Genomic DNA, 25,547 nt, shown 5'->3' with positions numbered 1-25,547 from the left:
ACGTGCCTCAGGATCTTGTCATGGTATCTCTGTGCATTCAAATTGCCAACGATAAAATGCAGTTGTGTTCATTGTCTGTAGCTTATGCCATATCCCCACCGCCACCATGGGGCAAGTTGACATCGGCAAACTGCTCGCCCACACGCCGTACACGCTGTCTGCCATCTGCCCGGTACAGTTGAAACCAATATCACGCTCCCTCAACTTGAGACACCTGTGGCATTGTTGTATGACAAAACTGCACCTTTTAGTGGCCTTTTATTGTCCCCGGCACAAGGTGCACCTGTGTAATTATGTGTATGGTCCCGTGTGGCTCAGTTGGTTAAGCAGGGTGCTTTCAACACCAGGATTGTGGGCTCAATTCCCACCGGGGACCAGTACGGAGAAGAAAAAAACTATGAAATGTATGCACTCACGACTAAGTCGCTCTGGATAAGAGTGTCTGCTAAATGACTAAAATGTAAATGTAATCATGCTGTTTTAATCAGCTTCTTGATGTGCCACACCTGTCAGGTGGATGGATTATCTTGGCAAAGGAGAAATGCTCACTAACAGGGATGTAAACAAATTTGTGCAACATTTTTTTGAGAAATAAGCTTTTTGTACATAAGAAATTTGTGATCTATTATTTTAGCTCATGAAACATAGGACCAACACTTTTTTTGCGTTCATATTTTTGTTCAGTGTAGATGCCTTGCTCAAATAGAATCCTGTCTCTAATAATAGCCTATTATGTAGAGTGATTTAATAAAATAAATGCCTGTGCCATTTAATTCGAGTTATGGTAATTTAAGACCACTAGCCTTGTTAGTTGAGTGTTTCAACTTTTGGCTAATAATGCAGAATTGTGTGTAGTCATCATTGCCTAGCGGCCTAAGTTTGCAGTGTGTGTTTGTGTGGGTGTGTATATAGGCTGTTTTGGTCCCGGATACTCTTTTCATGGCACTTCGATACAAAGTGATTTTTCATAGCAGGTAAGGAGAGCATTTTCCTAACCTTAACCACAGTCTCCTAACCTGCTACGTTAATTATCCTAACCTGCTGTCTGTTCTCCTAACCTGCTACGAAAAAGTCACAAAATGTCGAAGTGCCATGAGAAGAGTTTCCCTTATGGTTCCTGACCTAGTCTAGCTCATCTTGGTTAATGAGCATCAGCCTAAAACTGCTTCTCTTTTCACTCAGAATGCCAGTAAGGAGGATATTAGAGGCACTTTAGTCAACAAGATGAAGATCAAACAACGTTCAAAAACTAAACCACTGCACAAAAAAAACATGGGGACTAAACGCCATGGAAACCTGGGTATAACACAAACAGAACATGAACCACAATCAGGTGATGACTCTACCGGCAGAGATGAATCAGATTGTACCCAAGCCCTCTCAAAGAGCACCAGTTCAACTCATCATTCAGATTCTAGTCCACTCCACAAGGATCCTGTGGTAGTGCTAACCAGGTTGGCTGAGGTAAGTAGGATTAGTGTTTTCTAATGTGTCTAGTATCGTGGCAAGATCATTAAGATTGTTAATGCATACTAGTAGTTTCTGTATCTTTCTAATCCATAAGGTGGTGGTTAAGACACTTCTGAAAGACATTAAAGTGTGTTTGGTGAAGGAGGAGACGGATGTCAGGAAGGATGAAGACGACCATGGAGGCATGACATTCTGTTTAACATACTCCAGTCTACTCCCAACAGTGCAGTTTAAATGGGTGATGGTTACTGGAACATTCATATTAATATCGGCAAGGACTATTGAATGAGGAAAATTACATTTGCCATTTTTTTCTCCCCTCTTATCGTACCCACCTCTTCTCCCTCTATCCCTCACTCTCAGGTTCTCCTCAGTTCTTTCCTTGTCCACACTGCACCATCTCCTTCACTGACTGTTACTTCCTGGAGAACCACATCAAGACCAAACACCAGAAGCAGTACCTGGCCATGTTGAAAAGCCAAGTCTCAAAGAGTAAAAGAGTGTACGGCCCCACACACAGCTGTCCCCACTGTAGCTGCATGTTCCATACACCACGACAGCTAGACATCCACACCCGCCAGGCCCACCCCTCTGACCGTCCCCAGAAACCTGCCCCTCCCCGGAGAACTGGCCGTCCCCACAGGGTTCAGGAGAAATTCCACACCTGCCCACAGTGTTCCCGCAGATTCAAGTACCTGGGCAGCCTGCTGAAGCACTGCAAGAGTTTGCACAAAATGGCCGTTGTTCTCACCGATGGACACATCAGTTGCGCAAACTGTGAGAAGAGCTTTGAGAATTGCTGGGGTCTGGGGCCTCACCGGTGTCATGAACCAGAGGGCAATAAACCTAAGGACGCTAAACAGATGGTCTGTAAGGAAGTCGGCTTCCAATGCTTAGATTGTGGCAAGATCCTCACTACTCCTACGAGCCTGAACACTCACATGCGCATCCACACTGGAGAAAAGCCTTATGTCTGCAAGGAGTGCGGCAAGCGCTTCTCAGATACCAGCGCTTACCGTTATCACTTGTTAATACACAATGGGGTCAAGCCATTCAAATGTCAGGACTGTGGGAAGGCTTTCAAACAGAAGTCGCTCCTCAGGAAGCACATGACTGTTCACTCTGGTGAGAGGAAGTACTCCTGCTCCCAATGCGACAGGCAGTTTGCATACCGGGAGAGTCTGAAGCTTCACCTGCGCACACACTCAGGGGAGAGACCTTTCAAATGTACTGTGTGTGGTAAAGACTTTGCGGATAAAGGTTATCTGAAGACGCATCTGAAGATCCACAGCAACCAGAAAAACTACCATTGTGGGGTTTGTGGACAGAAGTTCATAAGGATTGGGGTGCTGAACATACACCTGCGCTCACACACCGGTGAGAGGCCTTACCACTGCACAGTGTGTGACAAGCAATTTGCCCGACTCGACCACCTGAAGAACCACCAGCGCACTCACACAGGTGAGAAACCATACACCTGTACCGAGTGCGGTAAAAGCTTCACTCAGTCTGGAGATCTGACTAAACACAAGCGCCTCCACACTGGGGAGAGGCCATTTGAATGTTCTGAATGCCACAAACGCTTTATCTGCTCTGCTTCTCTGACCCTGCACGTGAGGACCCACACTCACCGTGACGTAAAGCCATACTCCTGCCAAGAGTGTGGGAAGAGCTTTTATGAACAGAGTCATGTGAACGGCCACATGAAAATCCACAAGGGGAAACGTTTTTCCTGCCCCCACTGCTTTATCAGCTTTGCTCGCAAGTCCAACCTCTCCAAACACCTGCTTAGATGTCATAAACCTAAATGATAATGATGTATTTTTTTTTTACCTTTTATGAAACTCAGTTACTCTTATGAATTAATAGGAGGAGAGTCTGATCTCGTAAGTCAGTGATAGATGTGACAACTTTTCTCCCCTGTTTATGATAACGCCACAATGTTTTAGCAGTCCTCCAGTTGGGTCACACAGTGAGCTCCATGTATTGGGACAGTGACACGTTTTGTTTCTCTTGCAGCACTTTGGATTTGAAATGATACTGCTCTTTAACCTCAGTCATTGTATGTCAGCTTTAATTTGAGGGTATTTTCATCTATATCAGGTGAACCATTTAGAAAGAACAGCACTTTTTGTTCATATTCCCCCCCATTTTAAGGGAACCAGAAGTATTGGGACAAATTCACTTGTGTAGTCAGAAGTTTATTATTTGGTTCCATATTCCTAGCATGCAATGCTTGTGACTGGATGCATGTGCAGTTTGTTTTGGTTTTGTTTCAGAGCATTTTGTGCCTCCCTCACTAAATCCTATCCTCCTATGTTATTGTAATGGTGAGAGTTTTGCATGTCTTGGGGTATGATATCTCACTCATTATCCACGATCCATTCAGGACTATCCGTTATGGTAGCATCCAACAAGTTTGTAGAGCAATAATCTTGATGTAATAATTTGGTCCCTAGGAATATGGGACCAAATACTACACTTGACTACTACACAAAAAGGAATTTGTACCAATTATTTTAGTCCCCCCCCCATGTTCAAAAAGTGGTGTAATTTCTAAACAGTTCATATGGATAAAAATACTAATTAAAGCTGACAGTCTGCACTTTAACCTAATAATCATTGTACCATTTGAAATATAAAGTGCTGGAGGTACAGAGCCAAAAGAACAAAACAAAAATTCACTGTCCCAATACTTTTGGAGCTCACTGTACATTAGGTTGTTACTTTTATTTCTCTTTTGTTTTATGGATGTTTGTGTTTAAACCGTTACAATGTAATCTACATAATCCCCAAAAGTAATTATCATGAGGGCCATAAACGATAACTAGTGATGTTGCATACTCAAAGAAAGATGATCTCACTTCTGGTAAAAAAAATAAAAAAAATAAAGTTAAATTGCTGAGGTGGTCAGTTTTGAGGACACAAGCTCAAGTACACACAGTACAAATATGAGATGTGATGTATTTCCTTTTCAACAAAATTGTATGAATAATGCTTGAAATGACTTGTGTGCTTTCTAAATATAGCATAAATAAAATATAAAATGACATTAAGATTTCACCTCATAACTGTAAATTACATATTTGTATGTTTAGTGTTAGAACGTGCATATTTTCTACAGGTTTCCCTTGATCCAAATGTTTGCCCCCATCGCTGTGAAAGTTTCACAGAGCTCTAGATTGGCTTCATGAACTCGTTAGGAACTCTCATGTTAATATTTGTGTTTAAAATCTATGAATTATTTTAGATTATTGGCTATAAATCGATCTCTGAATGTGCTACTGTAATGAAACCACTCCTGCGCTATGATGTAAGGATTGCAGGCATGTGCTTTGTCAGTAGCTGTGATATAGGGTTCAGCCAGGAGTTGGACAGTCGGAAGAGCGATTGAAACGGTATTAGGGACATCCCAGCTTCGAGTGGTCTAAGATTTCACATCCTACATCACGCAGGGTCGGAACCGGTACCAGAACCACACAGGTCCCCCAAACAAGGGACCTTATGTCTAGAGGTTATAAACACCAGTTGTTTATTTCTTTTTTTTATTTGCTCAGATAGTTTCATGACTGATTGTCCTGATGATCAGTAGGCGATAATAAATTCTGAAATATCGTCAGTTTTTTTTGCTTTGTGTTTGTAGTGTATTCTTTGATTTGGAACAAGAGGAGAATTTATGTTAAGGTCACTCCGCTACTATTGTTATAAACATGCCATTTAATTAAAGTTAATTACATAGAGACCACATGATTTGTTTCAGTCCAGAAGCCATTATTGCTTTTTTGATTGTTTAACCTTTTAACTAGGCAAGTCAGCAAAGAACAAATTCTTATTTTACATTGACGGCCAAACTCTCCCCTAACCCGGACGATGCTGGCCAATTATGGGACTCACGCTCATGGCTGGTTGTGATACAGCCCGGGATTGAACCAGGGTCTGTAGTGACGCATCTCTAGCACTGAGATGCAGTGCCTTAGACCACTGCGTCACTCTGGAACTCTGCACTGGTTGTGATTTTTATTACATTACCAAACATTTGAACATGGTTGACAAGCATGTAGTACCGGTATTCTTTCTCTCTGTGTGTTTGTGTGTATATACAGTGCATTCAGGAAAGTATTCGGACTCGTTCACAATTTCCACATTTACTTTACAGCCTTATTCTGAAATAGTTTTTCCTCAATTTAAACACAATACCCCATAACGACAAAGCAAAAACAGGTTTTTGCAAATGTTTGCAAATAAAATAAATCACATTTACATAAATATTCAGACCCTTTACTCAGTACTTTGAAGCATCTTTGGCAGCGATTACAGCCTCGAGTCTTATTGGGTATGACGCTACAAGCTTGGCACACCTGAATTTGGGGAGTTTCTCCCATTCTTCTCTGCAGATCCTCTCAAGCTGTGTCCGGTTGTTTGGGGGGCATCGTTGCACAGCTATTTTTAGGTCTCCAGAGATGTTCAATCGGGTTCAAGTCCAGGCTCCTGCTGGGCCACTCAAGGACATTGAGACTTGTCGCAAAGCCCCTCCTGGGTTGTCTTGGCTGTGCGCTTAGGGTTGCTGCAGACATTTTTTTGGTATCCTTCCCCAGATCTGTGCCTTGACACAGTCCTGTCGGAACTCTACGGACAATTCCTTCAACATCAGGGCTTGGTTTTTGCTCTGACATGCACTGTCAACTGTGGGACCATATAAAAATAAAATGTTATTAGTCCCATACACATGGTTTGTAGATATTGCAAGTGTAGCGAAATGCTTGTGTTTCTAGTTCCGACAGTGCAGCAATATCTAACAATTCCACAACTACCTAATACACACAACTCTAACTAAAGGGATGGAATAAGAATATGTACATAAAAATATATGGATGGGCCATGACCAACCGGCATAGACGAGATGCAATAGATGGTATAAAATACAGTATATATAGTTGAAGTCGGAAGTTTACATACACTTAGGTTGGAGTCATTAAAACTTGTTTTTCAACCACTCCACAATTTTCTTGTTAACAAACTATAGTTTTGGCAAGTAGGTTAGGACATCTACTTTGTGCATGACAAGTAATTTTTCCAACAATTGTTTACAGACCGATTATTTCACTTATAATTAACTGTATCACAATTCCAGTGGGTCAGAAGTTCACATACACTAAGTTGACTGTGCCTTTAAACAGCTTGGAAAATTCCAGAAAATGTCATGGCTTTAGAAGCTTCTGATAGGCTAATTGACATAATTTGAGGTGTACCTGTGGATGTATTTCAAGGCCTACCTTCAAACTCAATGCCTCTTTGCTTGACATCATGGAAAAATCTAAATAAATCAGCCAAGACCTCAGAAAGAAAAATTGTATACCTCCATGTGTCTGGTTCATCCTTGGGAGCAATTTCCAATGCCTGAAGGTACCACGTTCATCTGTACAAACAATAGTACGCAAGTATAAACACCATGGGACCACGCAGTTGTCATACCGCTCAGGAAGGAGACGCATTCTGTCTTCTAGAGATGAACGTACTTTGGTGCAAAAAGTGCAAATCAATCCCAGAACAACAGCGAAGGACTTTGTGAAGATGTTGAAGGAAACTGGTACAAAAATATCTATATTCACAGTAAAATGAGTCCTATATCGTCATAACCTGAAAGGCCGCTCAGCAAGGAAGAAGCCACTGCTCCAAAACCGCAATAAAAAAGCCAGACTACGGTTTGCAACTGCACATGGGGACAAAGATCATACTTTTTGGAGAAATGTCCTCTGGTCTGATGAAACAAAAATTGAACTGTTTAGCCATAATGACCATCATTATGTTTGGAGGAAAAATGGGGAGGCTTGCAAGCCGAAGAACACCATCCCAACTGTGAAGCACGGGGGTAGAGGCATCATGTTGTGGGGGTGCTTTGCTGCAGGAGGGACTGGTGCACTTCACAAAATAGATGGCATCATGAGGGAGGAAAATTATGTGGATATACTGAAGCAACATCTCAAGACATCAGTCAGAAAGTTAAAGCTTGGTCGCAAATGGGTCTTCTAAATGGACAAGCATACTTCCAAAGTTGTGGCAAAATGGCTTAAGGACAACAAAGCCCTGACCTCAATCCCATAGAAAATTTGTGGGCAGACCTGAAAAAGCATGTGAGACCAAGGAGGCCTACAAACCTGACTCTGTTACACCAGCTCTGTCAGGGCGAATGGGCCAACATTCACCCAACTTATTGTGGGAAGCTTGTGGAAGGGTACCCGAAATGTTTGACCCAAGTTAAACAATTTAAAGGCAATGCTACCAAATACTAATTGAGTGTATGTAAACTTCTGACCCCCTTTGAATGTGTTGAAAGAAATAAAAGCTGAAATAAATCATCTCTCTACTATTATTCTGAAATGTTACATTCTTAAAATAAAGTGGTGATCCTAACTGACCTAAGACAGGACATTTTTACAAGGATAAAATGTCAGTAATTGTGAAAAACTTAGTTTAAATATATTTGGCTAAGGTCTATGTAAACTTCCGACTTCAACTGTACATCTGGGATGAGTAGTGCAAGATATGTAAACATCATTATTAGGGGTGCAAAGGGTCGGAAACTTTCCAGATTTTCCCCGGAAATTTTCCATGGGAAGTTAACCCCAGGAATTTGGGGAATTTCGCTTAAATTCATCAAAAAAGTTAGCTTATAACGGTGAACCTTTTTTGTGGGATACACATAAGGCAATTCTAGGTCTTGTGGCATATTTTGGTTCAACAGTGTATTCTTCCATCACATGTACAGCTGATTCTCAAGATATTGCACACTAATGAGATGCTATTGAGCCCACACTACTACACTGTCTGAGCCAAGGACTACATGCTTTCTGGTAAGTTTAGATTACAATACTGGGTGGGGTGAATATATTTTATATGACATACATTATTTTTTGTTAACTAGTAAATAGTAGCCTACAGCAAAGTGTGTTCATATAATTTCTAACTTGTTAACAATTTCTTCTAGTTAGTTTTTGCTACCATGTGGATGCAGAATCATCTGGCCAAGTGCATAAAGTTCCCTCAGTGCTCACAACAAGCAACCGCTGACAAAAGTCCCTCTACTTCTAGTCGAGGTGAAAATGATGAATCAGACACCTTATCGATAGTAACAGCTCATGGTCCTCGTGGAATCAGAAGTTATTTTTTACTCAATGGAGGAACGTATTCAGAGATGCTGATGAATGTCTTGGTCGAGCTGTGTATGCAACTGGTTAACCTCTGATGCTCACAGGCAATGTGTATTGGAAGACATTTCTGAATGTTCTTCACCCAGCATACACCCATCCAACCAGAGTTCAGGTGGAGGTCAAGCAAATCATAGAGAAAGCAGACTGTATTGCAATCACCTCTGATGGGTGGTTGAATGTTCGTGGCAAGGAATAATTAGCTATATCATCTCCACCCCTCAACCAGTATTCTACAAGAGTACAGACACAAGGGACAACAGACACACCGGTCTCTACATTGCAGATGAGCTGAAGGCAGTCATCAATAACCTTGGACCACAGAAGATATTTGCACTGGTGACAGACAATGCTGCGAACATGAAGGCCGCTTTGTCTAAAGTGGAGGAGTCCTACCCTCACATCACACCCATTGGCTGTGCTGCTCATGCATTGAATCTGCTCCTCAAGGACATCATGGTACTGAAAACAATGGATACATTCTACAAGAGAGCCAGGGAAATGGTTAGGTCATCAAGTTATAGTAGCAATCTACCTCACCAAGCAAAGTGAGAATAATAACAGCACCACATTGAAGCTGCCCAGCAACACCCGTTGGGGTGGTGTGGTCATCATGTTTGACAGTCTTCTGGAGGGGAAGGAGTCTCTCTAAGAAATGGCCATATCACAGTCTGCCAATATGGACAGCCCCATCGAGGATCCTCCTGGATGATGTATTTTGGGAGAGAGTGGTAAGCAGCCTGAAACTCCTGAAACCTATAGCAGTAGCCATTGCACGGATTGAGGGAGACAATGCCATCCTGTCTGATGTTCAGACTCTGCTTGTAGATGTAAGAGAAGAAATCCGTACTGCCCTGCCCACTTCACTGTTGCTCCAAGCAGAGGAAACTGCAGTTCTGAAATACATCAAAAAGCGTGAAGACTTCTGCTTGAAGCCCATACATGCCGCTGTGTACAAGTTGAACCCCAAGTATGCTGGCAAGAGCATCCTGTCTGCTGCAGAGATCAACAAGGCCTATGGTGTCATCACTACTGTGTCTCGCCACCTTGGCCTGGATGAGGGCAAGGTTCTTGGCAGTCTGGTGAAGTACACTTCCGAGCAAGGGCTTTGGCATGGAGATGCAATATGGCAGTCATGCCAACATATCTCATCAGCCACATGGTGGAAGGGACTTTGTGGATCTGAGGCTCGTTCCCCTGTTGCCTCCATCATCCTCCAAATCCCACCAACATCAGCCGCCTCAGAGCGCAACTGGTTCTTGTTTGGGAACACACACACCAAAGCACGCAACAGGCTGACCAATACAAGGGTTGAAAAATTGGTGGCCATCTGGGCAAATTTGAGGCTTTTTGAGCCTGACAACGAGCCATTCTCAACAAGGTTGGAAAGTGACAGTGAAGATGAGGCCTCAGAGTCTGATGTTCAAGAGGTGGACATTGAGGAGGTCCAAGGAGAAGATATGGAAGCCTGAGAGGAAGACAACCAAAGCTTTAGTCTAGAAACTATCATTTTACAGATGTATGTTGAAATCGTTTGTGGGAGATGTGATGGATCATTGGGGATCATTCAATATTCACTTTCTTTTGTTGTTCAGTGAAATCATCCCATGTGAAGAGTCAACTCATTTAATTAAAGTTAAATTCGTAACAGTTTTTATTTTATTTTATTTCTATTGGAAGGATTTATCATTTGCAATTATGTCTACTTATAAGGTAAAAGGTTTATGTTTCTGTCTCCATATGATATGGTAAATATATCCAATGCAAAAAAACATCTACATTGAATAATTATGAATATTAATTTACATATATTTCCGTTAATTCCCATATATTCTGGTTAATTCCCACAAAAAGTTTCCACCTCTGAATATTCCCCAAAATGTGCAACCCTTAATCATTATTAAAGTGGCATTAATAATCAAGTGTAGGCCTTGAGAGAAGCTATTTTTCAGTCTCTCTGTCCCAGCTTTGATGCACCTGTACTGATCTTTCCAAATCATGTCCCATCAATTGAATTTACCACAGGAGGACTCCAATCAAGTTGTAGAAACATTTCAAGGATGATCAATGGAAACAGGATGCACTTGAGCTCAATTTTGCGTCTTATCGCAAAGGGTGTGAATACTTCTGTAAATGTGATATTTCAGTTTTTTATTTGTAATATATTTGCAAAAATGTCTAAAACCCTGTTTTTGCTTAGTCATTATGGGGTATTGTGTGTAGATTGATAATATAGGACAAAAAAACACACATCGCGACAAGAGAGACAACACTACATAAATAGAGACCTAAGAAAACATCATAGCATGGCAGCAACACATGATAACAACATGGTTGCAGCACAACATGGTAGCTGCACAAAACATGGTACAAACATTATTGTGCACAGACAACAGCACAATCGGCAAGAAGGTAGAGACAACAATACATCACACGAAGCAGCCACATCTGTCAGTAAGTGTTCATGATTGAGTCTTTGAATGAAGAGATGGAGATAAAACTGTCCAGTGTGTGTGTATGTATATACACTGTATATCTATCTATATTGTATATCTATGGTAGTATCATTCCTACATTTTGCTACCATTTATTATTCAGCGTTTCTTAAAGTATGGGTCGCGACGTAAATGTATAATTATTTCATTAATTACTGGAATTGATTAGGCTAAGTGCGCTCCCTGCTTAGCAGCAGTCTCTGCTCTAGTTTGGCAGCTGCGCAAGTGGGAGAGGTAGCGGGAGATGCCCGTGTGCTTCGTGGTTTACCGGATATTTTTTTCAGCAGTTTTCTTGAAGATCACTCCCCACACGCTGCAGCGCTGTGGTAACAAGCCACTGACTTGGTATTCCTCACCGCTGTCATGAAATTGACTCATGCTAGCCACAAGGTCTGACTGAGCTCAATCGTCATGAAACGCAAAAAGCACCAACAATGTGTTTCGTGTGGGGAAGTGCTTAGTAATGAGTCTTTCAAAACGAACAACTTAATAAAACGACACGTCCTGACCAAACATCCAGGCAGTTCTGTACATGACGGTAAACCCAGGGAGTTATTTCAGAACAAGGCAGAATGCTTCAGGAAACAGTGCTTCGAAAGTGGAAAAGTAAGTCAACTAACAAGGCATTGTTGTCATTTTATAACAAGTGATGATAAGCAGAAATAAGGGAGTACTATCTCTGATAGTAACGTTAGTAGATGTAAGTTTCTCTTTCAAACAATCCCCTGGCCTTTTAACGTTACACAGCTAATAGCTTGCTTTGGCTAACGTTAGCTAACTAGCTACTGATACTGCAAACCTAAGAAACAGTACAGAGGAAGATGAAAAATGATCAGGCCTACTGTACATTTTACTGTACAAATTATTGTTGAAAACAAGTCTAGGTTGGAACTGTTGCTGTTACAAGTAATCATTTTTATTCTGAACTGGAATAAACTGATTGAAGCAAGATGCTTTTTGAGGCAAACACTCAGTTCTGGGTTGCTCATCTGCAGCAGGAAGCGGTCTCTTGCCTGACTGAGAAAGCAGTAGATGTTCTGATCCAGTTTGGCACCACATACCTATGCAAGTCAGGGTGTGTGTGTGTGTGTGTGTGTGTGTTCTGTTATACATCTGTGGGATGTGATCAATCCGTTTATTCCTGTTCAGAATGAAATAATTTATTGTATTTTAACCGCAACAGTTCCAACCTAGACAAGTATGTAAGAGTGTTTTTAATGGGGAAAAATAAACAAAATATATTTATGGGTATTTCATTGTTATTTGTTTTTGTCTATATTGCATTTTTTTTTAGGCATAAGGGCAATGAAATGTACCGATATTTACGTATAGTTGCATATTTTCCTAAGTTTGGGTCCCAGGCTGAAAAAGTTTAAGAACCGCTGTATTATGTACATGATTGCACTGGAATATTCCTTTAAGAATGCACACCCAATCATCAGCCTCTTAATCTTTGGCTATTACCTGATTGGCCAGTTAAAGTAAATTGTCTTCTGGTTTTAATCTCTGCCAGTACGACATCCAGCATGCTGTTTTTTCCGTCAAGATGAATGAGGAACAAAAGCTGTTTCTGGTGGATTTGGTAATTGTTGGGTGAGAACGGATTGAAAGTTGTCTAACATTAGCTTTCTTGCTCGCCAGTTTATAGCCTAGAATTGCAGGTGGTGGTTTTCTGTTTTAACTTGCTCTGTTCTCATCAACAAAGATCATTATTTGTTAGCCAGGTAACTAGCTGCCTAGCGCTAGCAGTACTCAATTTGGTGCAGACTAGTAGCTCATTTGCTACAGCATTAGCAAAGAGGCTAGTGCCATAAAATACCATCAAATGCACTTTATGACATGATAGGCACCGCAACATTATGATAATGTTGTGAATAGAACGCCGCTATTGCTGGTGGTCTGTTTATAAGTAGACGAGTTAGCTAGCTAGTTCCGAGCTTCTGGCTCTTAGTAGGCTTCAGCATTTCGTAGTTTGGTTCATGCAGACTTATGGGTTCATACTTCTGACGAAATCATTTGATAATGCAGCCTACTATTACATTTTTGTGTTGGATGGGTGATGGTCTAGCTCATGAGTTCAGACAGCTTGGTCTTTTCTCCACACAATTCAAAGAAAGCTGAAGGTTAACCAGACTGAGGTACTCAAGTCAACTAGATGGAGAACACACCTGGAAAAAGTAAACATAACCAAGAGGACTAAACAGTCCAAAACAAATGGGGTTACTTTGAACCATCCAAATAAAAAATGAACCAAGGAAATAGGTGACTGTTCCAAACTTTTCTTGCTGAAGAAGCATGTCAAGCAACATCAAACGACATCCAACCAACCGACCCCCGTGTAGTGAAATATCATGGAGTCCTCTAGTGATGCTAACAAGATTGTCTAAGGTAAGAAGTTAGTTGTCTTTCCAAACATGTGACAGTTAATAACTAGACAAGAGTGTTTAGATTGTTGTTTAATGCATACTGTTTTCTTCATCTATCTAATCCATAAGGTGGTGGTTAAGACTCTTCTGCGAGACACTAAAGTGTGTTTGGTGAAGGAAGAGACAGATGCCAGGAGGGATGAAGACAACAGTGGAGGTAGGACATAGTGTTCATACATACTTCAGTCTACTCCCAACACTGCAGTTTAACCCTGTAAGAGTCTTAACTCATGTCAAACACTACGTAGTTCATCTCCTGTGACCCAGATATAGTGCTGAGTGACTAGTTCTTTTTGAGGTCGGTTCTGTATCAATTATAATATTTTCAAAATTAACTTGTCAGTTTGGATACATTTTTTAAACATTAAATGCGCCAAGCACTTGTGATTTGAAGGCTGTAACACAGAAAATACCAATTAATAAAAGTCGCTTGATGCCCATTACGGCTTATCACTTATTAACCATAATTTATTCACATTACTTTAATTAAATGTTTGTATATTACACTTTATTAGGAATTTATTACATTCCAATCACTATTTTAGTAGTACTAAAAGGAAATAAGGCATACTTTTATGACTGCTGATTACCAACTATCAATCACTTAGATCATGTAAAGATGCCTCTCAAAGCAACTGCTCTCCATCCTTCTCGATCGTGCATTCTTCTCTCTTATGTAGCAGGCGTAAAAGAAACGGACCGGACAAGTAGGCATGCAATGGATTATGGTCATTGTCGTTAATTACCATGTTTTCTCTGCAAAACTATGTAGACTATTTGGAAACTACAACTCCATACTAATTGCACAGTTCGGGCTTGATCGGATTAATCTCTAGAGAAACTGTGCATTGAGCTCATACATTTTTTTTAAAGAATTGAATTAGAATAATTGAACCGACGTCGGTCATTTAGTTGTTGGTTATTTTTCTTTTTTACATTTCGGTGAATCACTCGGCACCACCCAGATGTATCTCTTAGAAGCATTTGTTGTATACTGTCATCTCTAAGATGCAGTGACTATGTAGAAAAAAAGAAGTGAAGAAACTCTGAACTAGAGGAACTTTAAGTGTTGCAAAAATCCTTGGGTCTCACAGGATTAAACGGGTGATGAATTACTGAAGGTGAACTAAATGACAGCAAGGATTCTTTTATGAGAAAAATGACATTTCCCATTGTCTGTTCCCTTTCTCCCCTCCTATCATACCCTTCTTTCTTCTTTACCTTCCTTCCACCCGCCCATCTCTGTCCTTCCTCAGTCTTGTCTTGTCTCAGTTCTTTCCTTGTCCACACTGCACCATCTCCTTCACTGACTGTTACTTCCTGGAGAACCACATCAAGACCAAACACCAGAAGCAGTACCTGGCCATGTTGAAAAGCCAAGTCTCAAAGAGTAAAAGAGTGTACGGCCCCACACACAGCTGTCCCCACTGTAGCTGCATGTTCCATACACCACGACAGCTAGACATCCACACCCGCCAGGCCCACCCCTCTGACCGTCCCCAGAAACCTGCCCCTCCCCGGAGAACTGGCCGTCCCCACAGGGTTCAGGAGAAATTCCACACCTGCCCACAGTGTTCCCGCAGATTCAAGTACCTGGGCAGCCTGCTGAAGCACTGCAAGAATTTGCACAAAATGGCCGTTGTTCTCATCGATGGACACCTCAGTTGCGCGGACTGTGGGAAGAGCTTTGAGAATTGCTGGGGACTGGATCCTCACCGGTGTCATGAACCAGAGGACACTAAACCTAAGGACACTAAGCCTGTGATATGTCTGGAAGTCGGCTTCCATTGCTCTGAGTGTGGCAAGATCCTCACAACTCCTACAAGCCTGAACACTCGCGTGCGCATGCACACCAGAGAGAAGCTTTACGAATGCAAGGAGTGCGGCAAAAGATTCTCGAACGGCAGCTGTTTAGGCAAACACCTGCTGATACACAAGGGGGGGTCAAAGAATTCAAATGCCAGGATTGTGGGAAGGCTTTCGCCCAGGCAAACCTTCTGAGGAATCACATGACTGTTCACTCTGGTGAGAGAAAGTTCTCCTGCTCCCATTGTGACAAGCGGTTTGCATACAAGGGTAGTCTGAAGCTTCACCTGCGCACACACTCAGGGGAGAGACCTTTCAAATGTACTGTGTGTGGTAAAGACTTTGCTGACAAAGGTTATCTGAAGACGCATCTGAAGATCCACAGCAACCAGAAACTACCTTTGTGGGCGCAAGTTCATAAGGCTTGGGTTATTGAAGTTACACATGCGCTCACACACCGGGGAAAGGCCCTACCACTGCACAATGTGCGACAAGGAGTTTAGACTCACACCTGAAGAACCACCATCTCACTCACACAGGTGAGAAACCATACACCTGTACCGAGTGCGGTAAAAGCTTCACTCAGTCTGGAGATCTGACTAAACACAAGCGCCTCCACACTGGGGAGAGGCCATTTGAATGTTCTGAATGCCACAAACGCTTTATCTGCTCTGCTTCTCTGACCCTGCACGTGAGGACCCACACTCACCGTGACGTAAAGCCATACTCCTGCCAAGAGTGTGGGAAGAGCTTTTATGAACAGTCACGTTAAAGTCCACATGAAACTCCACAAGGGGAAACCGTATACCTGCCCCCACTTTTATTTTTATTTTTTTTATCAACCTCTCCAATCACCTGCCTAGATGTCTTTAACTTAAATGCGTTAAACCTATGAATGAATAGGAGGGGGGATTTGTTCCCTTCAGTGATCGATGCTTGACAACATATGCGAACTGTACCACTACTGTGTATGGTAACTCCATATCACAGAATCTACCTATGATACCACAATGTCTTTAGCAATATTCCAATTTGTTCACATACATTAGATTGTTAGTTACGTTTTTGTTATCTTGTAGCTGTTTTAACCTGTATTTGATATATTTTTTTTAAAGGGACTGTGATGTACAGAAGATTGTTTGACTTATTGTCCTAGTGATGAGTAGGTGATAATGTTTTGAAAAGATGGTATGTTTATTCCTTTTTGTTTTGTAGTGTATTCCTTGATTTGGAACAAGAGGAGCATTTATGTAAAGCTCACTCTCCATGCATTGTTATAAACATGACGTTAGATTCATGGGGCTCCCGAGTGGCGCAGCAGTCTAAGGCACTGCATCTCAGTGCTAGACGCGTCACTACAGACAACCTGGATTCGAACCAGGGTGTAGCACAACCGGCCGTGATTGGGAGTCCCATAGGGCGGCGCACAATTGGTCCCGGTTTGGCTGGTGTTGGCTGTCATTGTAAATAAGAATTTGTTGTTAACTAGAGGAATAATTAGAACGTTAATTACATAAAGACCACTTGAACAGTTGGAAAACATGATTTGTTTCATCCCATAAGCCATCATTGGCCTGCACTGGTTGAAATGTAGCAATACCAAACCTATGAAGCCATACTTCTGCCAAGAATGAGGGAAAAGCTTCTATGAACGGAAACGCTTTAGACGCCACATGAAGACTCACACGGGGGAGAGATCGTACCCCTGCCCCCCTTGCTTTTCCAGCTTCAAACCAAACATCTTGAAACACCTGCCTAATGTCGGAAATTATAATGATTTGCCTTTTTTATATAACACCTTATATAATAACTCATTGTATTCATAGGTATGACTTGGAGATGACTCCACCACAGTGAAACTATAACGTTATAATGGAACATCATTAGGTTATAGTTACATTGTTTAATGAACTGTTTTTTTGTATTTCTTTTTTTTCTTAATTTCATCGCTTTTTAAATGACAAGATTTGTATGCCGACTCCTGCTGATGACTGACAAAGGTGACGGTCTGTGAAAGATGGCATGTACAGTCTCTCATTTTTGTAAATATGAGTATATCTTTTCATGTGACAACACTGAAGAAATGACACTTTGCTACAATGTAAAGTAGTGAGTGTACAGCTTGTATAACTGTAAATTTGCTGTCCCCTCAATAACAACACACAGCCATTAATGTCTAAACCACCGGCAACAAAAGTGAGTACACCCCTAAGTGAAAATATCAAAATTGGGCCCAAAGTGTCAATATTTTGTGTAGCCACCATCATTTTCCAGCACTGCCTTAACCCTCTTGGGCATGGAGTTCAGAGCTTCACAGGTTGCCACTGGAGTCCTCTTCCACTCCTCCATGACGACATCACGGAGCTGGTGGATGTTAGAGACCTTGCACTCCTCCACCTTCCGTTTGAGGATGCCCCACAGATGCTCAATAGGGTTTAGGTCTGGAGACATGCTTGGCCAGTCCATCACCTTTACCCTCAGCTTCTTTAGCAAGGCAGTGGTCGTCTTGGAGGTGTGTTTGGGGTCGTTATCATGTTGGAATACTGCCCTGCGGCCCAGTCTCCGAAGGTAGGGAATCATGCTCTGCTTCAGTATGTCCCAGTACATGTTGGCATTCATGGTTCCCTCAATGAACTGTAGCTCCCCAGTGCCGGCAGCACTCATGCAGCCCCAGACCATGACACTCCCACCACCATGCTTGACTGTAGGCAAGACACACTTGTCTTTGTACTCTTCACCTGGTTGCCGCCACACACGCTTGACACGATCTGAACCAAATAAGTTTATCTTGGTCTCATCAGGACATGGTTCCAGTAATCCATGTCCTTAGTCTGCTTGTCTTCAGCAAACTGTTTGCGGGCTTTTTTGTGCATTATCTTTAGAAGAGGCTTCCTTCTGGGACGACAGCCATGCAGACCAATTTGATGCAGTGTGCGGCGTATGGTCTGAGCACTGACAGGCTGACCCCCCCCACCCCTTCAACCTCTGCAGCAATGCTGGCAGCACTCATACGTCTATTTCCAAAAGACAACCTCTGGATATGACGCTGAGCACGTGCACTCAACTTCTTTGGTCGACCGTGGTGAGGCCTGTTCTGAGTGGAACCTGTCCTGTTAAACCGCTGTATGGTCTTGGCCACCGTGCTGCAGCTCAGTTTCAGGGTCTTGGCAATCTTCTTATAGCCCAGGCCATCTTTATGTAGAGCAACAATTCTTTTTTTTCAGATCCTCAGTTCTTTGCCATGAGGTGCCATGTTGAACTTCCAGTGACCAGTCAGTATGAGAGCGATGATACAATTTAACACACCTGCTCCCCATTCACACCTGAGACCTTGTGACACTAACAAGTCACATGACACCAGGGAGGGAAAATGGCTAATTGGGCCCAATTTGGCCGTTTTCACTTAGGGGTGTACTCACTTTTGTTGCTAGCGGTTTAGACATTAATGGCTGTGTGTTGAGTTATTTTGAGGGGACAGCAAATTTACACTGTTATACAAGCTGTACACTCACTACTTTACATTGTAGCAAAGTGTCATTTATTCAGTGTTGTCACATAAAAAGATATACTCAAATATTTACAAAAATGTGAGGGGTGTACTCACTTGTGAGATACTGTATGTTGTGTTATGTGCTTAAAGGTAGACTCAGTGAAAAAATGTTGCCACGAGCAGCACCACAGATAATGCGAAATGCAAGACTTTGCTGTCATGCGATATCTGTGCCAGTGGAGGCTTGTGGGAGGAGCTATAGGAGGATGGGCTCGTTGTAATGTCAGGACTGGAATCGAGTCAAACGTCGTTTCCATATTTTTGTGTTTCATACTGTTCCATTTATTCCATTCCAGCCATTACAATGATTCTGTCCTCCAATAGCTCCTCCCACCAGCCTCCTCTGATCTACACTGTGCATGGGTTAACAGGGTTACCACTTGAACAGAGATCCACCCATCCTGTCATTAACTGATTTGTACTAGTCCCAGGATAAGAACCATCATTGGCCTTCAGTGGTGTTTATCACTTTGTCCTGTACAGCATTGGTTCCCAACCAGGACTACTAGCCTAGGACCCCTGGGGGTACTTGAGAAAACGTATAGACTTATGAGACTATAGGCCTACTGGTAAAATGCACATGATGGGATACTTAAAGGGTACTCCAGGCAAAGCAAAATTTTGTTGTTGGTACAGTAACTAAAAACGGTTGGGAACCAATGCTGTACAGTATCATTCCCACATTTTGACAGAAGAAGCCTGTTATTATTGCAATAAAATAACTATTTTTTTTATTATCATAAACATACCACACATTTCCAGTATCACTTATTTTGAGGAATATTGCTTTAAGAATCCACATCAATAAACCGCCTCTAAATCGCTGCATATCGAGGATCCATTACCTGATTGGTCAAGGCCACGTTTAGTAGGCACTTTAAGAACATAAACTAGGAAGTGCAGCGTTTTTATGGCGTCGACAAAGGTAGGCGAGGCTGTGTTTGCCCTTCTATCATTGAGCATTTACGAGATATAAAATATGTTAGCCTTTGCTGTATTGTTCTTATCAACAAAGACGAGACTACAAGTTAACGACTTCTGTGAAACTCCATGTGATTATTGCATTTTCGTTTTCGTGTGTTGCACCAAAGATGCTGGATATAATGACGAGATGCGTGTGTCTCCGCCCTAACAATGGGGATTCGTTGTCCACAGAGCATAACGGCGAGGTCCCCCTATTGCTTTCTTTAGATAGGTGGATACATCTCGTTTTTTGAATATTCTATGAGGGGTGTTAACGTCCACCGCATGTAGACCGTCTTGAATTTCAACAGGGACAGCTCTAGTATAAAGTGATTTTTCTCGAAGTTGCCGGGATGTCAGTGCATCACACTTATATCAGTACACTCGTAATAACCTAAGCATTACCAAACTTATATTATATCAAATAAACCGCACGTATTAAAATAGCATTTCCTGTTTATCTTGACTAAATTCGACACTCTCATTGCCCCGACCCCATACAAAAATGCCATACATAATTAATGATCTGCTTAACGTGGACAGATTTTGGGCAGAGTACACCCTCTTGCATTGCCTCTCCCTATCTGGTTGCACTTGCATTCAGTAGCATCTATGAATCACACGATTACATAGGATTTACGTCAAACGGAAGAACCAAGGACATGATAGTTCCAGGGGCTATTCATTAGCTTATTCTGTTGCAAAACGTTTTTTTAACGGAAGCAAAATGAACGTAACGGGGAGGGACCTATCTGAATTTGTCCAATAGTGGTTGGACTAATGACTACACCCCAGATGTTCTGAGATTCTATCTTGTGTTTACGAAACAATTTCTGCTGTGAGATTATTACATCAGTGTTCGCGGATGCTGCGAGATTAGGATATCCTGACCTGTTTAAAGGCGCTACGTGGTCAATCTGATGTTTGCATTGGCCGTGCAGCATTTACGGCGATACGCCTCTGCAGAAGTCAGGGCATTTATACTTATTGCGCATTGTCAAGCAGCGCAGATCTGTTGTAAAGCAAATTGTCAAGGAATGAGTTTGTTTATACAGGACCTCCCATCCCCATCTACCGTCACCCAATCATGTCAATGCGGAGGAGCTAAATGGAGCCCTCCGCATTGTCAACATTTGGGAGGCGCACGGCGGTGTGGTATGGAGCTCAATTTGGCCTCTGCATGCCCCCAGAGGCTCCGAAATTGCTTCACACCATCCATATGGAGCCTCTGACCACATAAATCGGCTTTTAGACCAAGCGATTTTAACAGTAGAGCAAAGGATGGCAATGTATGGGAAATTAATGGCTGCAGTATTTCCGTTATAATGACTATATTATGCATGGAGAGCCAAGGCGTAAATGTATAAACGTGTGTATTCTAATTTAAAATGTATGTTGCTCTGTCCTTGTGCTTTACCTATCTATTAATGTTACGTAATATGTCATGTTTTGTTGGGACCCCAGTAAGAGTAGCTACTGCTTTGGCAGTTGCTAATGGGCATCCTAATAAAATACTAATCCTAGCAGCTCAAGACATTAGCTAGTTAGTTTAGGGATCCTGAGTGGCGCAGCAGTCTAAGGCACTGCATCTTAGTGCTAGAGGCGTCACTACAGACCCTGGTTCGATATTAGTATGATCCCTGCCTGGTATAGCTCTCTAAGTGTGATGCTCAATTTAACCTGGTCTTTTCTCGACAGAATTCAAATGAAGAAGCACTCCAGTCAACAAGATGAAGAGCAAACCTGGGAAAAAGCAACACAACAAAACCAAGATGTCTAAACACCATCGAAACCCCATCAAAACAGAGTGTGGAAGACAGTCCGATGATTTTGACTGCAGTAGAGAAGAACCAGACATTAACCAATCACCCTACATTACTAAAGGAGTTTGTAACAACTCTATCCTAATCAAAGAGGAACCAAAAGACTTTGAACGGCAGGGAATGGGAGAAGAACAAAACCGTTCTATTCCTTCCTTCCAGAAGAACCACATCGAACATCAAAATACATCCAATCCAATGACCGGGTGTAGCCAGATATCAAGGAGTCCTATGGTGATGCTAACAAGATTGTCTAATGTAAGAAGAGTTAGTGGTCTTTCCCAACATGTGACAGTTAGTAACTAGACAATAGTATTTAGACTTTTGGTTCATGCATATTGTGGTTTCTTCATCTTTCTAATCCATAAGGTGGTGGTTAAGACTCTTCTGCGAGACACTAAAGTGTGTTTGGTGAAGGAGGAAAACCCAGAAGAGCCCGATGGAGGTAAGGCAAAGTTCATATATCCAGTCCACCCACAACACTGCATTTGAAATGGATGATGGGATTACTTGAACATCACTTGAACATTCATTTAGCAAACTTTGAAATGAGTATTTTATTGTTGAATGAGGAAATGTAAGAAATCACGTTTGTGTTCTGTTTCCTCTCTCCTCACATTATTCTCTTCTCACTCTTTCTACCATCCTTCCTCTCCCTCAGTCTCTACTTCTCAGTTCTTTCCTTGTCCACACTGCACCATCTCCTTCACTGACTGTTACTTCCTGGAGAACCACATCAAGACCAAACACCCGAAGCAGTACCTGGCCATGTTGAAAAGCCAAGTCTCAAAGAGTAAAACCGTGTATGCCCCCACACACAGCTGTCCCCACTGTAGCTGCATGTTCCATACCCCACGGCAACTACACGTCCACACCCGTCAGGCCCACCCCTCTCCCTCTCTGAGAAAACTCCACCCCTGCCCCTATTGTGCCCGCAGCTTCCAGTACATAGCCAGACTGCATACTCACTGCAAGGTTTGGCACAAAATGTCTGTCACTTTCACAGATGGATACCTCAGTTGCGCTGACTGTGGAAAGAGCTTCAAGAATTGCTGGGGACTGGGGCCTCACCAGTGTCACAAGCCTGAGGACACTAAGCTTGAGGATGGCCCTGTCTGTATGAACATTGGCATGCCATGCTCAGAGTGTGGCAAAAGCTGCTCTAGTCCTCGGAATCTGCGCATTCACATGCGCACACACACCGGCGAGAAGCCTTACGTCTGCAAGGAGTGTGGCAAGAGCTTCTCAGAAGACAGCAGTTACCGCAAACATATGATGATACACTCGGGGGTCAAGCCATTCAAATGTCAGGATTGTGGAAAGGATTTTGCCCGGATGGGGCGCCTCCGAGTTCACATGACTATTCACTCTGGCGAGAAGTCTTTCTCTTGCTCCAAATGTGACAAGCGGTTTGCATACAAGGACTGTCTGAAGCTTCACCTGCGCACACACTCAGGGGAGAGACCTTTTAAATGTACTGTGTGTGGTAAAGACTTTGCCTACAGAAATTATCTGAAGTTGCATCTGAAGATCCACAACAATGAAAGGAACTACCATTGTGGGGTTTGTGGGCTGAAGTTCATAAACAGTGCAGCATTGAAAACCCACCAGCGCACACACACTGGGGAGAGGCCTTTCCATTGCACAGTGTGTGACAAGACATTTTTCCGACATGAACACCTGAAGAACCACCAGCGCACTCACACAGGTGAGAAACCATACACCTGTACTGAGTGCGGTAAAAGCTTCACTCAGTCTGGAGATCTGACCAAACACAAGCGCATCCACACTGGGGAGAGGCCATTTGAATGTTCTGAATGCCACCGACGGTTTATCTGTTCTGCTGATCTGACCAGACACATGAGGATCCACAATAACTCACGGCCATATCCCTGCCAGGAGTGTGACAAGAGATTCCGCTTGGCCAACCACCTTAAAATTCACATGAGGACCCACACTGGGGAGAGACCATACTCCTGCCCCCGCTGCCATCGCACCTTTGCTCGCACCCACCACCTCTCTGGTCACCTGCCTAGATGTCGCTGAATGATGAAATTAGAATGTATATAAATAAACTCTTTTACTCTTGTTGTAGTGATTTAATAAGGGAACAGTGATGTACAGAAGATGGTTTTGTACCCGACTCTGTTGTGGTAATGCCAATAAAGGCCTCTATAGTCTGTGAGAGATGGCACGCCTGTTGTGTTTTTTGTGTATACAAACTTGTTGATTGAGTTTGAGGCGTGCGTAGCCAATAAGAGAGTCATATCACATACATTTCAGTCTCCCAGTATTAATTGGCCTGCACTGGCTGGTTTTGATATTGCAGCATGTCTGACTCTGCATATTACGATATGCAAGCTGTTGAAGAGGATTGATTCAAGCTCTTAAAGGCTCTGCATGGTAAATCTGCCATCTGCTGTGGCCGTATAGCATTTACTGAGATGCAGCCGCCGCAGTAGCCAGAACAATGTTTATACAGGACCTCCCGCCCCCACTTACCGTCAACCAATCATGTCAATGCTGAACTATACAGTGCCCTCTGCATTGTTACAAAATGTGAGAGGCGCACAGCGATGTGGTATGGAGCTTGATTTAGCCTCTGCATGCCTCCGGAGGCTTCGCAATTGTGTCACACCTTCCATACAACGCCTCTGACCACATTTGCAGATCAAGCATAAATTGGCTTTCAGGCTACACTATCATTCCCACATTTTGATAGTCACATTGTGGACCTAGGGACATTCTCAATTAGCTTAGCTAACTCTTCCATCTCCTCGCCTCTTTTTGAAAAAGGTCAAAGGTAATCACTGCTTTAGCACACTCTGCCAACCCGGATGTCCTAGCCGTGTCTGAATCCTGGCTTAGGAAGACCACCAAAAACTCTGAAATCATCCCTAACTACAACATTTTCAGACAAGATAAAGGGGGCGGTGTTGCAATCTACTGCAGAGAGAGCCTGCAGAGTTCTGTCCTACTATCCAGGTCAGTACCCAAACAATTTGAACTTCTACTTTTAAAAATCCACCTCTCTAAAAACAAGTCTCTCACCGTTGCCGCCTGTTATACACCACCCTCTGCCCCCAGCTGTGCTCTGGACACCATATGTGAACTGATTGCCCCCCATCTATCTTCAGAGCTTGTGCTGCTAGGTGACCTAAACTGGGACATGCTTAACACCCCAGCCATCCTACAATCTAAGCTTGATGCCCTCAATCTCACACAAATTATCAATGAACCTACCAGGTACCACCCCAAAGCCGTAAACACGGGCACCCTCATAGATATCATCCTAACCAACTTGCCCTCTAAATACACCTCTGCTGTTTTCAACCAAGATCTCAGCGATCACTGCCTCATTGCCTGCATCCGTAATGGGTCAGCGGTCAAACGACCTCCACTCATCACTGTCAAACGCTCCCTGAAACACTTCAGCGAGCAAGCCTTTCTAATCGACCTGGCCCGGGTATCCTGGAAGGATATTGACCTCATCCCGTCAGTAGAGGATGCCTGGTTATTTTTTTTAAATGCCTTCCTCACCGTCTTAAATAAGCATGCCCCATTCAAGAAATTTAGAACCAGGAACAGATATAGCCCTTGGTTCTCTCCAGACCTGACTGCCCTTAACCAACACAAAAAACATCCTGTGGCGTTCTGCATTAGCATCGAACAGCCCCCGTGATATGCAACTTTTCAGGGAAGTTAGAAACCAATATACACAGGCAGTTAGAAAAGCGAAGGCTAGCTTTTTCAAGCAGAAATTTGCTTCCTGCAACACAAACTCAAGAAAGTTCTGGGACACTGTAAAGTCC

The 25,547-nt window shown here is 42.7% G+C and overlaps 3 protein-coding genes across 5 annotated transcripts in view; all 3 read left to right on the top strand.

The window, feature by feature from the left end:
* Positions 1 to 4,522, top strand: part of LOC106592383 (uncharacterized) — a 5,837-nt gene extending 1,315 nt beyond the window's left edge. The window contains exons 2-4 of the mRNA XM_014183724.3: positions 1,183 to 1,464; positions 1,565 to 1,652; positions 1,834 to 4,522. Coding sequence (XP_014039199.3) covers positions 1,225 to 1,464; positions 1,565 to 1,652; positions 1,834 to 3,281 — 1,776 coding nt within the window. The 5' untranslated portion in view covers positions 1,183 to 1,224 and the 3' untranslated portion in view covers positions 3,282 to 4,522. The remainder of the gene's footprint in view (positions 1 to 1,182; positions 1,465 to 1,564; positions 1,653 to 1,833) is intronic.
* An 8,139-nt stretch (positions 4,523 to 12,661) lies between these two features.
* On the top strand, positions 12,662 to 23,920 carry LOC106595974 (uncharacterized). 3 transcript variants are annotated; one of them, XM_045718699.2, is made up of 5 exons: positions 12,662 to 13,558; positions 13,666 to 13,753; positions 21,614 to 21,993; positions 22,105 to 22,180; positions 22,397 to 23,920. In XM_045718699.2, exons 3-5 carry the CDS (start codon positions 21,646 to 21,648, stop codon positions 23,779 to 23,781), a joined length of 1,809 nt encoding a protein of 602 aa, XP_045574655.1. In that variant the 5' UTR covers positions 12,662 to 13,558; positions 13,666 to 13,753; positions 21,614 to 21,645; the 3' UTR covers positions 23,782 to 23,920. The 3 variants fall into 3 exon arrangements, with proteins under 3 accessions (XP_045574655.1, XP_045574657.1, XP_014042786.1); XM_045718701.2 differs by lacking the exon at positions 13,666 to 13,753 and having other exon boundaries at positions 12,670 to 12,763; XM_014187311.3 differs by lacking the exons at positions 12,662 to 13,558; positions 13,666 to 13,753 and adding an exon at positions 19,782 to 19,877.
* On the top strand, positions 12,717 to 19,700 carry LOC123743047 (zinc finger Y-chromosomal protein 1-like). The gene is made up of 2 exons (XM_045717744.2): positions 12,717 to 12,763; positions 14,853 to 19,700. The coding sequence occupies exons 1-2, from the start codon at positions 12,717 to 12,719 to the stop codon at positions 15,595 to 15,597; spliced, it is 792 nt and encodes a 263-aa protein (XP_045573700.1). The 3' UTR covers positions 15,598 to 19,700.
* Positions 23,921 to 25,547: the final 1,627 nt, after the last annotated feature.

This window comes from Salmo salar, chromosome 05, assembly GCF_965601325.2.
Source record: "Salmo salar chromosome 05, fSalSal1, whole genome shotgun sequence".
NCBI lineage: Eukaryota > Metazoa > Chordata > Actinopteri > Salmoniformes > Salmonidae > Salmo > Salmo salar.
This window is presented reverse-complemented; position numbering and strand designations above follow the sequence as displayed.

Coding starts and splice junctions, on each gene's coding strand:
- LOC123743047 (XM_045717744.2), top strand. CDS start 12,717: ATGAATGAGGAACAAAAGCTGTTTCTGGTGGATTTGGTAATTGTTGG. Junction 12,764..14,852: donor GTGGATTTGGTAATTGTTGG/GTGAGAACGGAT, acceptor GTCCTTCCTCAG/TCTTGTCTTGTCTCAGTTCT.
- LOC106595974 (XM_045718699.2), top strand. CDS start 21,646: ATGAAGAGCAAACCTGGGAAAAAGCAACACAACAAAACCAAGATGTCT. Junction 21,994..22,104: donor TGCTAACAAGATTGTCTAAT/GTAAGAAGAGTT, acceptor CTAATCCATAAG/GTGGTGGTTAAGACTCTTCT. Junction 22,181..22,396: donor CCCAGAAGAGCCCGATGGAG/GTAAGGCAAAGT, acceptor CCTCTCCCTCAG/TCTCTACTTCTCAGTTCTTT.